The sequence below is a fragment of the Neolamprologus multifasciatus genome, chromosome 8 (assembly GCF_963576455.1).
Source record: "Neolamprologus multifasciatus chromosome 8, fNeoMul1.2, whole genome shotgun sequence".
NCBI classification, from domain to species: domain Eukaryota; kingdom Metazoa; phylum Chordata; class Actinopteri; order Cichliformes; family Cichlidae; genus Neolamprologus; species Neolamprologus multifasciatus.
The window spans coordinates 29,014,583-29,029,035 of record NC_140446.1 but is presented as its reverse complement, the minus strand read 5'-3'; the positions used below and the strand labels follow the sequence as shown (position 1 = coordinate 29,029,035).

General features: G+C 41.5%; 1 protein-coding gene and 1 long non-coding RNA gene across 7 annotated transcripts in view; one reads left to right on the top strand and one right to left on the bottom strand.

Moving 5' to 3' along the window:
* ryr2a (ryanodine receptor 2a (cardiac)) overlaps positions 1–14,453 on the bottom strand; it is a 292,365-nt gene that overhangs the window by 177,534 nt on the left and 100,378 nt on the right. For all 6 annotated transcript variants that reach the window (XM_085170363.1, XM_085170361.1, XM_085170365.1 and 3 more), the window contains exons 13-21: positions 12,148–12,331; positions 11,349–11,484; positions 10,991–11,086; positions 8,143–8,261; positions 7,057–7,190; positions 6,726–6,967; positions 5,017–5,209; positions 1,786–1,990; positions 1,557–1,661 (exon numbers count right to left, since the gene is read on the bottom strand). In XM_085170363.1, the coding sequence (XP_085026489.1) occupies positions 1,557–1,661; positions 1,786–1,990; positions 5,017–5,209; positions 6,726–6,967; positions 7,057–7,190; positions 8,143–8,261; positions 10,991–11,086; positions 11,349–11,484; positions 12,148–12,331 (1,414 nt within the window). The remainder of the gene's footprint in view (positions 1–1,556; positions 1,662–1,785; positions 1,991–5,016; positions 5,210–6,725; positions 6,968–7,056; positions 7,191–8,142; positions 8,262–10,990; positions 11,087–11,348; positions 11,485–12,147; positions 12,332–14,453) is intronic.
* On the top strand, positions 10,129–12,791 carry LOC146513301 (uncharacterized). The gene is made up of 2 exons (XR_014875711.1): positions 10,129–10,423; positions 10,510–12,791. It is a non-coding gene; the product is annotated as an uncharacterized LOC146513301 (long non-coding RNA).

The following is a 14,453-nucleotide window of genomic DNA, read 5'->3' as shown; positions in this document are numbered from 1 at the left end:
ATGTATTAACAGACCTCTCTGTATTGAATCATATCTGTTATTAATCTCTGTCTCTCTTCCACAGCATGTCTTTTATCCTGTCTTCCTTCTCTCATCCCAACCGGTCGCAGCAGATGGCCGCCCCTCCCTGAGCCTGGTTCTGCCGGAGGTTTCTTCCTGTTAAAAGGGAGTTTTTCCTTCCCACTGTCGCCAAAGTGCTTGCTCATAGGGGGTCATATGATTGTTGGGCTTTTCTCTGTATCTATGAAGCGCCTTGAGGCAACTTTTGTTGTGATTTGGCGCTTTATAAATAAAATTGAATTGAATTGAATTGAATTTAGGACTTTACGTTTCCCAATTTTGCTTTAAGTTATAAAGTTATTTTGTTATTTACATATGGCCTAATAATGATCCTTATTACTGTTTTAGAGTAGCGGTGTTTCAAAGGATAGTGCAGATTATACAGTACAGATATACAGTACAAATAAAATGTTCACGTTTCTCCAACGTTGTCTTCCCAGCAGTTTCACCGGATGACCAAGAAGGTTCGCGATGTCTTATCGGGCGCTTCTCCGGCGCTGATAATTGGCGTCTGTCTTGTGTCAGTGAGGTAAAAGACGGATTTAATGCGACATGACCGTTCACACAGCAGTCGCTTTCTAAAACATCAGATATGTATCGGATTCAGCACCATATACGAAAGTGACCCAGATCAGATTTGAAAATATCGGAGTTGTGCCGTTCACACTGTCAGACCATGATCGGATATGGGTCGCATAGGGTCAAAAAAGTCGGATTTGATGCGCTTTCACCTGCAGTGTGAACGTAGCCTTTGCAGTGTCACGGTGCTGGACTTGGGGTGAAACCCTCCAAGCATGGTAAGCAGCATCCTTCTCTTGATGTCAGTGGCTTCTATTGCTTCCTTTGGCCAACTTATACTCCAGCAGGGTAACTGATCAACTGTAGGGCATAGCTATTGATTGCCCGGATCTTGTTCTTCCCATTCAGCTCTCCTCAGGACTTGCCTTATCTTCTGCAGATATTTGGTGGTTCCAGCTTTCCTAGCGGCCTTTTGATTGTTCCCATTTGCATGTGGGATTCCAAGGTACTTGTACCTGTCCTCGATGTCTGCAGTTCTGTTTGCCACATTCCCATCGAATTTCTGATGAAGACACTTAGGGTCCTGCTGATCTTGTACAGTTCTGGGCATTCCAGGATCCAGGTGTGAAGCATTAAGTCGTAGGCTTTCCGGTAGTGCACAGGTTAGTCTGGTCTTATAACCATAACCAGTTCTCTATCTGTCAGTAGCTGGTGGGGGGAGGGGATGATGACATCTCCCCCATGATCCGATGTCCTGGCTCTCCCTTGCTGCAGCATTTGTGTTGCACTCATCAATCTCTAGCTGTGATAGCAGTTGCTTCTTCTGTATGTTGGAACACTGAGCTACTGCTACGGGTGCTGAAGAATCTATCAGCCCCAAATCCTCTTTATGTAACCTGTTTAGCTGGGATTACATGCATAGCAGCAGTCCACCAGGTATTATGTACAGGTATTTGTTTTCATATAATAATACTCACTGCACCATAGATCCAGCCTAATTCTATCTTGTTCATCACCCAGAGTTCATGGATGTTTTCTGCTAGTTTTTCTCTGATCCTTTCCAAGTGAGGTGGCAAAATAATCTGAACAGAAAACAAACAGCATTTCAGTTACTGGTTATGGTTAAGGGAAAAAACTTTATTGAATGACTTCAAAAATAATTAAAAAGTGAACTTAAATCAAGTATGTTATTGAGACATTTCTGACCTGGCTGGTGTCTACAGGTATAGGGGTGAATGCTGCCTGGCTCAAAGTGACAGTCGGTCCCAGCAGGTCTCTGGTGGCAGTCTGATCCTGACTAGCCTCCAGTTTCAGTTTCTCCCTGGGCAACACTGCTTCATAGCAAGGGGCATAACCAGGAGGAGGGAGGAACTTAAACTCCCCATGACGCCCACCGAGGAGGAATCGCACCCTGCAGTGAAACAGGAAAGTTTGTGAAAACCAGAAAACAGCCCAGTGGCAGCGCTCCTGGGACCGACATTTATGTGATAGATCTGGGACAAAAATTGCCTTAGGCATTCAAAATGGGATGTCAGTGATGATGATGATATAAAAAGAAAGGTACCAAAAACGTGTGAGTTAGTCAGCCTCCTACAGTTGTGCTATTTGTCTTCATATTGCTGACCAATTAATATACTGTTACATTTTTGGACAGTGACAGACTTTTTGGTACTCTTGCCTCCATACGCACCATTGTGAGTTTTAAGTCAAGCGATCAAGATCCAATGAACCCTTTCACTAATACTGGTCGCTACAGTGGACAGCTATTCAAAGGCTGTTTTCTTGTATTTGTGTCAGTGTGGATGGTATACTTGCACATAAACCACTACATTGGACACTGATGTGTCACTCCATACCTGCCACTCACTGCCGTTTAATGTTACTATAGATCAGGGTCGGCAACCCTGGGCACGCGTGCCACAGCTGGCACGTTAAGGGTAACTGATGGCACGACCATAGCTGGACTGATGGTGATTTTTCGTTTTTATGGGCCGATGATTTTTTTTTTTTTTTAGTAACTATAAACAATGAAAGGTGGTGGATTGGCCAGGTGCTAGCAGATGTGTAAAAATAACTCAGTTGTTTGGTGGTGGCTATGGCGGAGCTTCCACAGAGGCCAGCAGGTGGATGAGGAAAGGGGAGGCAGGAGGAGCAGAGACCCGAGGCGGTGAACTGAACTTCAGGTAAGAAGTTATGACCTGCAGTCTATTTGGGTCAGATATGAACCAAGTTTAGGTGGAGTTTATTTTCGTTGTGCTGACTTTTTACAGACGGTTACAATAACTCGTACTGCGTACTAGCTAGCATGACGGAGGTTCTATACAGCTGGGTGGTGCTATGATGTTACTGGTAGTGAACTTTATTTTATTCATAAGGTTAGTTAGTAGAGTTGCCAACCGTCCCGTAAAAACTGAATCATCCCGCATTCAGAGAAAATATTACGCGTTTCGTATTGAGGTGAGAAGGAACACAGTTTGTCCCGAGCTGAGCTAGAATGGAAAAAGACAGAAAGCTGGAGTTATTCTGCATCTTTATGCTGTGAGCTGTCTCTTCTTCTCTCATTCTCTCCCCCTCCATCTCCTGTTTCTACTTCAATCATGAAACTGATCAATGATCAGCTGATCTGCTTTTCTGTCACAAGTCCCATCTCTCTTGTTTGTTTATCGCTCGCTCTGATGCAAAATTTATAGAAATGTATAGAAATCATACATATACCAACAAGACTGTACATCACTGTCACAACAGTGTCTGTTTTCATACAAAGGCTTTACGGCTTTAATACCTGGTGGGTCGGTCTCGTCAAAATGCCCGGGCCCATTTTGTGTCCCAGTCCAGCCCTGGGCACAACATGCAGTGAAATAATCTAATAAGGTGCATTAAAAAATAAATGGCTGGGCCAGCGGTGCACATCGCAAATTAGCTCACATAGACACATTAGTTGTGCCGCTTCTTAATGACGGTATCTTAGCTAACAACCCCAACTACCAGATTCAATTTGTAATTAGCTAAAAATAACTTAGCCTACTGGTGAGAGGGATGTTGCTAGCTGGCAGTTTTTTCAAGCGATGTTGAAATTTCCACATTGCGACACTTCAAATGCTTTAGGAGCTGTCCGCTCAGCGCAGAATCAGCACCACGGAGATACATTCAAAGACTGAATTCACAATGAGTTTTCGGGACTTTCAGGTGTTTGGACCAATGTTTTCTTTTCTGATCAAACCAGAAAGCTTTAATGAGTAGTTGGATTTGTCCCGTATTAACTGCCTGGACACAGAGGACATCGAAATGCAGCTGATTGAACTGAAAAGCTCGACTCTGTGTAACTGTCTTCAGAACATTGCAGAGGCCTTATTGACAGTATTTGGCTCCACATGTCTGTGTGAGCAGATTTTCTCTCTCATGAGTGTCCTCAGGTAGCCGTCTGAATGCTGGACACTGGGAGACCTGTGTCTCTGAGTGGGAGACCAGAGATCACATTAACATGTGTGTCTCTGTATTAACAGACATGCCACATTGGCCCAGTTTATTATTTCGCATCATTGTTGTGAGGAGACCATAAATAGCATTTGCACTCTCTGTTGTATTTGCTGTTATGGATAAAAAGTCTTTTTTTGTTTCAAAATAGCTGATAACTATTCGTTGCACATCTGCAAACAAATATAATTCTAGAAAGTTGTTCTATCTAGGGTGTAACTGTTAATATAGCGCGTTATTAAATTTAAATTATATGGCACACTGACTTCTGAGGAAATTTTAGATGGCACTCATCATCAGAAAGGTTGCCGACCCCGCTATAGATGTATGACGTGTTTCATTGTAATGATTGTCATTTAACCCCTGCCATGCATGAATTATGACAACCTCAATCAGGATTTTTTCTTAAGTATTTTTTATTCATCTTCTAATGCCTAAAGATGAATTAAAATACTTAAGAAAAAAAATCCTGATTGAGGTTGTCATAATTCATGCATGGCAGGGTTAAAGTGCTGACATTGAGCCTTTCAGGGGTTTAACAAAAATAGGTTCATTGCATTAACTGACTAGGAATTTTATGCATAGCGCAGAAGTATTTGGACAAATTAACATCATTTGTTTTCAATACTTATATTAACATTCATTTGCTTTACTAGGTTGAGATAAAATGATTGACTTGGCCAGTAAAGAATATTCTGTATGTGACGAGACATTAGTTTTGTAGGTTTGAACCTACAAAACTAGGTTCAAACCTACAAAACTTTAGAGTTTTAAAAAGTAAAGGAAAACGTTAGAAGGGAAAAAAAAATAGAAAGAAATAATGTGATGTGCATGTAAGTTGTGCTTATAGTCATTATACAGTTGCAAATCCATTTTAAAAGACAAAAATAAAACAAGCTTCATGGAGAACAAAGACAATAACTCTTATCATGCTGTGTTGATGAGCTTCAGTGAAACACTGACTTGACCCCAGCAGAGAAGCTCGCCACTGGGAAGAAAAGGCCATCAGAGTTGAAGTTCTCAAACATGCCCTGAACTGGCTGGCCATTGATTCTGAAGGAGATACTGGGCACACTGAGGTCCAGGCAGCAGCTCACCACATCTTCTGATCGAAGGAGATGCTGATTGGGTGAGCTAACAGTCCGCGCAATGCAGCCTACACAGGATACACAGAAGTGCAGCGAGAATTCGTTTAGTTTGGTTTGAACTTTGAGCAGATTCAAGTCTGAACTGTTTAAGTACAAAACGACATCAGAGTTCATACCAGGACATTTTTCCATTATGGTTTTTGCTTTTACTTCACAGAGTATTTCCTAAGTTACTGTGATCCATTAACATGCTCACAAAAGCATATATGTTTTCTTTTTTTCTTTTTGGCCTTTTTCAGCAGAAAAAACATCTTGCAGGCATTTTGCATAACTGTCCAACAGTTAAAAACATAGTTTCATACAAAGATCTTTTCCTTTTTTAAAGTCAATTTCTGTGCATTTTTAAAATAAATAAATAAATAAAAGGATCCATAACTTGAAATTTTGAGTTAATGGTAAGCCCGTTTCTGCCACTAAAAGATAAATAAAAGGATCCGTAACTCAAAATTTCAAGTAACGTAGTAGTAAAATGTCCCTAATTTTTGAAGTAATAACTCGAAATTTCAAGAAAATAACTCGAAATTTCAACTTATGGATCCAGCTTTTAGTCTGAGACCTGTTTTTTTTTCCCCTGAGACCTGATGACTGTTTGTCTGACACCTGAGACCTGACGACTTTCTTCCTGAGACCTGAGGGTGTCCCAAAGATGGCGACCGTGGTTCAGGGGGTTGGGAAGCTCATCTTGTAACCGGAAGGTTGTCGGTTCGATCCCCAGCTCTGTCTGTCTTGGTTGTTGTGTGCAAGACACTTCACCTGCCGCCTAGTTGGCCAGAGATGGCGATGGCGTGATATGGCAGCCTCGCTTCTGTCAGTCTGCTCCAGGGCAGCTGTGGCTACAACTGTAGCTGCCTCCACCAGTGTGTGAATGAATAGTGGCATTGTAGAGCGCTTTGTGGCTCTTGAAATAAAGAGCTATATAAATCCATTATTATTATTAAAAAGTACACCATATTGGTGCTTTCTGATATGATGTTAAATTAAAAGCTGAATTAACAGCTGTAAGCTGCTCAGTCCTTGAGGCAGCACAGCACTCTCACACCTAAACATTTTGACCACTATAGTCCACAGTTCATGTTTTTTAATCTAAGAAAGACATTCAGTAGTCTCACATTTCAATGGGAAAACATACTGGCCAGTGCCACCCTTCAGTCTCCCGTTAGACACACCTATGGTATTAATTTCAAAATCTTGCTTATTCTCGAGATATCACATTTACAAGATTTTCAGAAAACATTAGTTGAGATCAGTGAGATTCTAGGAGGTGCTGCCATCCTCCAATTTGAAAATCCTAGGTGACGTCCATCACGAGTTATTGTATTCACAGTATTTTGACCTTTAGGTTGACGTTACTGAGGATCAAACTTGTCTTAGTCGATACAACTATGGTATTAATTTAAAGCTCCTACATTAGCTCATTCTAGGGCTGAGGGGTAAAAACGATTCTGCACAGACTTTCATTATCAGTGAGTTAGTCATCAAAATCACTCCATCTTTATACACACATACTGGACACACACAGCTCACCTGACCAAAGATGGAGTCCATCAAAGCCATAGGAATAGAGGTCATCACCCACCCCGTTGCCTCCCCACCCCTCTCCTCCACTGGGGTACGGTGCATAGCCATTGGTGTTGCCCCAACCCACCCTGAGGTGAGTGGCCTCTGCTGTGACAAATGGCAAAACCTGATCCACAATCAGCTCGTAGTACCACTTCCTGTACTGGGCAGAGCCCTCACTGACGCCCAAAAAGATGTTGGGTCGCATGCTGTTGGAGTGAATGAATGTCAGTGAGTTGGTAAATCCATTACTGACGTGGGCTTCCTTACAAATGTAGTTCTATTTGTATTTGTTTACCTGCTTATGTGGTTGATCAGGCGGGTCTGCAGTAACAAATCTCTTCCTGGCAGCAGGTTGTCACAGATCAGGTGCTGGTTAGAGCGCACTGCCACGCCGTGACACACACACAGTGAACACAGCACGTCTAGAACCTAAATGGTATTTATAAACAAGACGGATAAGATGTTATTGTCTCTACGACATAAAGAGACACAAGTAAGGTAGTGACATCTATACTGAACTGCTGAAAAGGTCAGTGGTGGCTGGAGACGCCACAGAGGGCTCAGAGTGTCGCTCAGTCTGTATTTCTGACTGAAACCTACTGCAATGAACACATGAGTATCAGGACTGTACCATGGAGCAATGGGAAAAGGTGGCCTGGTTTTCTTTGGCAGTGACAACCAAGTGCATTTAGCTGTTACTCAAAGACATGATGGGAAACACTGCAAGCTGGCACAGGCAGTGTGATGACACAAGAAACCTTTGGTCCTTAATGGTAACAGTATTCCCTGATGGCAATAACTTTTCCCATCAGGATAATGCTCCTTGATACATTGCAGAAACTAAATGATTTAAACACAACAAAAGGTCCAGGATGTGGATCTTCGGTGCGATACACTGCAGCAAGTTAGATCCATGGAGGCCTTACAACAAAGAGTGAAAGGATCTGCTGCTAACATACTGAGTGTGTTAGCAGGATGTCTGTTAAGTAAGATGGACCTAAAAAATATTAGATTGCTTGTTTTAAATACCATGTATAGATGTTCAGATTTTTATGTGATTGGTACTAAATTCATGCTTCAGCATGAAAAAAGGGAAAAATAACAAGACAGAGTCATAAAACCTATCTCACCAGATGTAATAAGGAGAAGTCGTCCTGCAACAGAGGGTCTGACCTCACAGAGTCCTGTTTTCAACATCATGGAGTCAAGTAAAGAAACAACACATACCGATAGAATCTAAATCAACAGAATAACCAAGGCAAGCTATCCAAAGAACAGCCTCTCTACCTATAAAGAAGGATGCAAGTGTACCAGGGATAACTAGGCTTTAAAATACAACATCATCATCAGTTTATGTTTGTGGGTAAGTAAGTGCCCATACCTTGTGGTTCCGACCATGTTTGTCCAACAGAGATATGATAGACTTGATATGTTCCTCTTTGATTATGTTAAGTGCTTCAGGACTCTCCACCAGTACACAGTGAAGCACCTCCAATATACCTGTAATTAAAAAATAAGGTGCAGTGTGATGATAACTTCAAAACCACAGTTCACAAAAAGCTAAGAGTCGGTTTTACTGTCAAAGTTTGGAGAACCAAGAATGGCTGTACAGGACCCACAGCTACGAGCAGAGGCCACTAGCTTACTCATCACTCAGCTCTACATCTTACTGTCGTTAAATATGTTTAATAATGATGTAAACTTTATCTGTCAAAGTGGAAATACTTCTAAAACATACAGGACAGCACTGAAAGATTGAATTACAAATGCAACTAGAGCAAATAGAGCAAATAAATAAAATGTAAAAAGTGTTTTTTAAATATTTATTTTTTAAGTTATTTAAATATTGTTCAATTAATTTGCAACTGATTTCTGTACATTTGTATCGATGTATTGCCAGATCATAACAATAACTTTTTGTATTTTGTAATCGTCGATTCTGGTGTATTTCTCTCCATCTTCACTTTCTTCCCTTTTGAATGTTTGATTTGTTAAACCTGCTGGTTCATGTTGGACATTATCATCCTCTTTATAGTCTTTTCTCTTGCCTGTTTCCAGGTTTCTTCTACCTGTGGTTTGTTACAAGTCATCACAAAGCAGGTTACACTGTAAGGTAAAGACCTCTCAGTGTCACAGGTAGACTACCCCATATGTTGGTCGTTGCCGTGGTTTCTCTGCTGTGTTTTTGTTGTTTTTCTTCAGCACATTTTCACTGTTTTTTCTCTCTCTCCATCTGCTTCTCTATTTTTCTTTCCCTCTCCTTCTGTGAACTTTGTGCTCAACTTCTCTTTCTTTCCTCTTTTTCTTTTCCATCCCCAGTTTTGTCCATTGTGATTGTAATAACTCAAAAATCCTAATAAAGTTCTAATAAAATATGACTACCAGGTAGACCATTATGGCAAACGGTCCACTTGGGAAAGTAAATCTGTTGGGCATTTTGGTCTTCTGACGACAGTTCTGATTGGACGAGAACAAAAAAAACCCTCTAGTCACACCTCACTTTTTGATAGGTCCATCCACTTGACGACTTACTTTCTCTGTTTAATTCAACCTCCTTAGAGAGGTTGAATTAAACCTTGATTTCATTGCTCAACTCACAACCAGCAGTCAAAAACATAAAACTAAGCCTTGGTTCAATAATGCCACCAGAGGACTCAGACACGTGTAGAAAACCTGACCGAAAATGGAAAAAGGATACATTTCATGTGTCTTTTGATAACTTTGTAAGTGTTTCTCTAAGATCGTGGCTAACAACTGTCACAGACTCGAACTGTATTTACTGTGATTAACTCTGTTCTTAATTCTCCTACTGCTGCTCCTCTTACAGCGTTGCAGGCAAGTCTTCAGTAATAGGATCACAGACTTCAGGCCTCATATTGTCCCTCCTGTTGCTGACTCATCTGTTTGAAAAGCCACTTTCATTCTCTGGCTTTTAAATCAGAAAGAGTTCTGTACTCAAACTCATTTCATTCTTACGTTCTTAAATTATGACATCTTTTCATCTGTTGTTATCTCATTTGATTGTTTTAGACGTACAGCTGTTGTTTTAAATGTGCTATATAAATAAATTTGACTCTGTCCTGTTTGTTTCCTATTATTTATTTATCTGTAAACAACACCAACATTTAACTGTAGTCGGTGTAATTCATCAGCATGTTTTTCCACCGTTCACTTGTGGGTTTACAGTTTGTCTGTGAGAAGCAACAAACTCTGCTGACTCTTGTGTTCTTTGTTTATTAAATTCTGGATCCTTTTTATGTTTAAAGCAGCTTTATTGTGTTTTGGTGAACAAAGCCTGAATCCAACTTATCCAGTTTCCACAGTGCCCTCATATAAACCTTCAGTTCATCCATGACCGACTAAGAGAAAACCTGTAACGGCCCGTGGCTCGGCATCCAGGGAGCCGTGGGAGGCTGCGGTGGCCACACCCTCGGGCTGGGCCGCCTGCAAATCACCTGCGTCTCATCTGAGGCAATCACCGGAGGACTACTTCACCCAGCTCTAACGGCTTCTCCTCGCCAGTCTGTAAGTCTCCTCCCAGTGTGACCAGCATTCGGCCTGGAAGCCTGTGGCCTGCCTGTCATCCTGCCTGACTGCCTCCCTCCCTAGGATTCCCTTCACGGGCACCTCTCCCCTCCAAGCTCCACGGTCCTGCTCTACCTGTAAGCCTCAGCAGCTTATGAAGTCTAGCTGTTCATTTTTTTGACAATCTGCGTGCTGTTAACTGTGTCTCCCCTTTCTGTTGCAGTTTCCCCACGGTCCCGATTACGGTGCTCCTGGGCTCCACGCTCCTCGTTTCCCCCGTGGCATGAGCCATAGTTTTTCGTTTCCTTAACGTTGTTAAAAGATTCTTCAGTTCAATAAAAACGTGTACATAGTTCTGAGCTGCGGTGTGCTGAGTCTGCTTTGGGGTCCTGTTACCTGAACACTCCGTGTTCTGTGACAAAACCCCTCATTGCTCAGAATTTCAGTTGGTTCCCACTATCATCCCACTATCATATTGCTGCTTTAGTCAGTAATATAAACTTGGAAGCTCAAGGCACAGTCATGTTTCTAACAGCTGAAAAGGTGGCTTCTTGTTAAATTAGCTGAAGCCTTTTACGAGTTGATTAAATTGACTTTTTCTACGTAACATCCATTTCTATGTAACCAAGGCATTTCTGAGAATGTGTACTTCTTTTACATAATCATAAAATATATTACACCATGTAAAAGACAAGCTAACCTACCAGAGCAAGCCTCCAGTCGCTCCAGTCTGCTAATGAGCCAGTCCAGTGAACCAGAGAACTGGGCACAGTTCTTCCTGTTCCCTCTGATGAGTGCAGCTAGAAAGATGAAAATAAGTTGAGAGAAGTGACGTGATATCAAGAGGTGTAACAACAGTAACATAGAAACCAGTATAATCGTCTGTTCCTACTGAGCCCACATGTCTCTGACCTCTGATCCCTTTCTGAATGAATCTCTGAGCCATTTGTCATCCCTTAAAATAACCTGATTGTCTTCAGGCCTAATATGTAGTTTTAGGTGAGTGGAATTAATATTTGAGTTATTGCATCTTTTCTGTGCTTCTGTCTTCTGCTTGTTTACCCAGTAGCTGGTAGAGGGAGTTGAGAATGGCGCTCCAGGCCTCTCCAGCCTCCTTTCCAACTGCCTCTGCAAAATGAGCTGCACTACTGTAGACATGAAGCCGATCAATGCACTCCAAGACCAGGCTGATCATCCCCTAGAGATATGAAAACTGTTGTTTTTACTTTATTCACCTGAAATGAGCTCTACAAAACAGAGTGTAGTCACAGAAAAGTTAGGAAATAAAAAACAAATTGAATGCGGTTAAATCATTCTATGGATTTGGATATAGATAATGTGACCAAGCTAATATCTAAGTTGAAAAACACAGACGTGCCAAACAAACTGCATTTCCTCTGAGGGCCACTGGAAGCTCGCTCCAAAAAGTAAACAGAAGCAAAACGCTTGTTTACAAGCTAGTAGAGAAAACGGTTTGGGCCACTGTGAATATTTTCAGCCACTCTGCACACAATGTGAAAGCAAACATGATATAATTGGCAGTTCTTTGAGCAACAGTTTCACAGACATGGATCGTCTCATTAAAAGAAAACAATTTGTGTATACAGTAAAGTAATTGATTCATCTTTTCTTTTTCTTCTTAAAATAACATTTTAGACATTAAATATTTCAATATGTTCCATCATTAGAAATAAACCACTACAAAATCCACTGGGGGTGGATGTACTGTGTGTATGTACTGAGGCAGAATATATAAATATATTAGTCTAAATCTTTAAAATTGGAAGCAAAAACTGTTAAAAATGATCTGAAGTTAGTTTGTAACCATCCATAAACACACATATGTCCAAGTGCACCCTACCTCTTCCTGAAAGAGGTTCTGACGGTTCTTCAGAGCTCGCAGTCGGTTCTGCTTGTCTTCATGTTCTAGGTGATCTCCAGGTGGTTGGAAATAACCTATTAGATCCTGGAGGCTCAGGCTGACTGAGTCTATTGGCAGATCCAAAGTGAAGCTCCTTCCTTTCTTTCTTAGTATGTCCAGACCCCTGGGAAATACAGAATGGAGGATGTCAGTCATGCTATAAATTAGAGAAGCGGAAAATGTCACCTTGTGTTACGCAAGTTTAGCATGTTCTGCTGCAAGAGTGTGAATGTAGATGCAAATCAGGAAGGCAACTAAAATGTGCCGATCCCTCTCCTCAGCCTAATCACTGATTTGGTTTTTCTCTTGTGTTGAAATCATAAACACAGAAAGATTGTCTGAAGGATTCCTTCATTTCTTGCATCCTTGTCTTCTAGATGACCGCTTAAATTAACCTGCAATTTTAAAGAATATCTCAATTCCCAAAATAAAAAGAGAGGAAGACTTGGAAGAAGAGTCGTGCACAAGGATCCAGAAGTCAGACCTTTATTGATTTGGATGAAAATGGAATGAAGCGTGTTAATACATGTGGGTTTTTCTCAGTGTGACAATATGTCTGTGGATTACAGCTGACAAAAAATAAATGTTTAATGTTTAAATATGGTTTTGGCCATCGTGACATCAACGAGTTGGCAAAGTCCCGTTGTGGAGCTTTACTCTGAGCATATTCACCGTGTTAGCTTTTTGAAACAGACATCACAAGCATGACCAAGTGTCTGACTGAAACCTCACACACGAGAGACTGAAGTTGTTACTCACAGGACAAAGTTACTGGATATTTTTATGTAACCAGACGAGTTGAAATCCAACAGCTGCCTAATCAGATTAGTAATCCTATGGTGTTGCAGATTCTGTGTTCAGGCTGTTTCAGGGTTAGTTGACTGTGACAAGCTTGTCAGTGTGAGCTGATCATTCGTTAACACGTCCTTTGTGCTGTGTTTTCCTTTGATGTAGTCCAGCTCAAACTTATTTTCTGGAATTATTGTTTAATCCTCTCAGGCTCAAATTAAACTTTTTGTTGCTAATGCACAACCAAGTCCTGCAGTGGTACTTCTGAGTAAACAAAACAACAAAAAAACAAAAAAATATGTATGCGGGGTAATCAGGTGGTTAGTTTTTAACTGTTGCAAATCGGCAACGCCTGCCTCGAGAGGGTTAAGATGTAGGGCATCAATTGAAATGTCTTAATAGACCTGATATTGTAAAAATACACATTCAGCGTATAATAGCCCCATAAAGTATAAAACAAATTGCATTAAATAACAACACTGTTACAGAGGAGTGGAGAGGCGTTTGGAGACTCTGTGAATCCAGCTCGGCTTGTTTTCACGTACAAAAAGAAGAAGGAGCAACAGATCGCCCAAGTCTCACAGAAACCTGATCTCAACAACATGACTGACAGTACACTAAATCTTGGCAATTCCCCTCAGCACTCCAGCCTTACTTTCCCAGTCATTTGGTAACTCTTCCCTATCACCCAGAACCTATTTCAACTTCTCCCTGCACTCGTTGCAATATTCTTCCTTCTCCAGCTTCCTGTGGCTTTTTCTTCTTGATTTCCAGAGTGGAGTCAAATCCCACAGTCCCTGTCGTCTCAAATCCCTTAACCCACTGAATGCATGCTTCCAGTTTACACTCCGAATTCTGAATCTTACACCACTGTTACAAAGATGATGGTCAGTTGTCTAACATATACTGGGCACTCTCCAAAATAGATGAATCAATATGCCCAAGTTTCTGGTCTCAGATATGTTTAAAAGATTTTAAATAGATTAGAAATAACATGAAATGACATCCCAATGTCTACAATTAATACAATACAAAATACAACATAGAGTGCTCTGTTAATGAATCAAGGTTTTTACCATCTTTTGCTGGTGGCCTCTGCTCTTGAGGAGTCCACTCTGCAGGTGGAGAAGATGCAGCAGAGGTGGAGGATGAACTCAGCCTCAGTGTCTATTGTCCTATGCAGTGTATGACTGAATGTTGGGGTGGGTGTGGTTGGGCCTGGGGCCCCTGCCCTTGGTAGATCCCCCCCATCCCCAGTTGCCTCCCTCCTTCCTTGGATCCTCCACTGAGGCACAGGTGTGTTACTGAGGTGCAGGGGAGACGTTCCTCCTCTGTCCCCTCCTGGCCACCTGTGCCTCATTTTTATTCCACAACTTAGACATTTGTATTACTTACACTCTCATTACACATACATGTTGGGCCTCGGGGGTTTGGCACACTGAAGGGCGTCCAAAGGA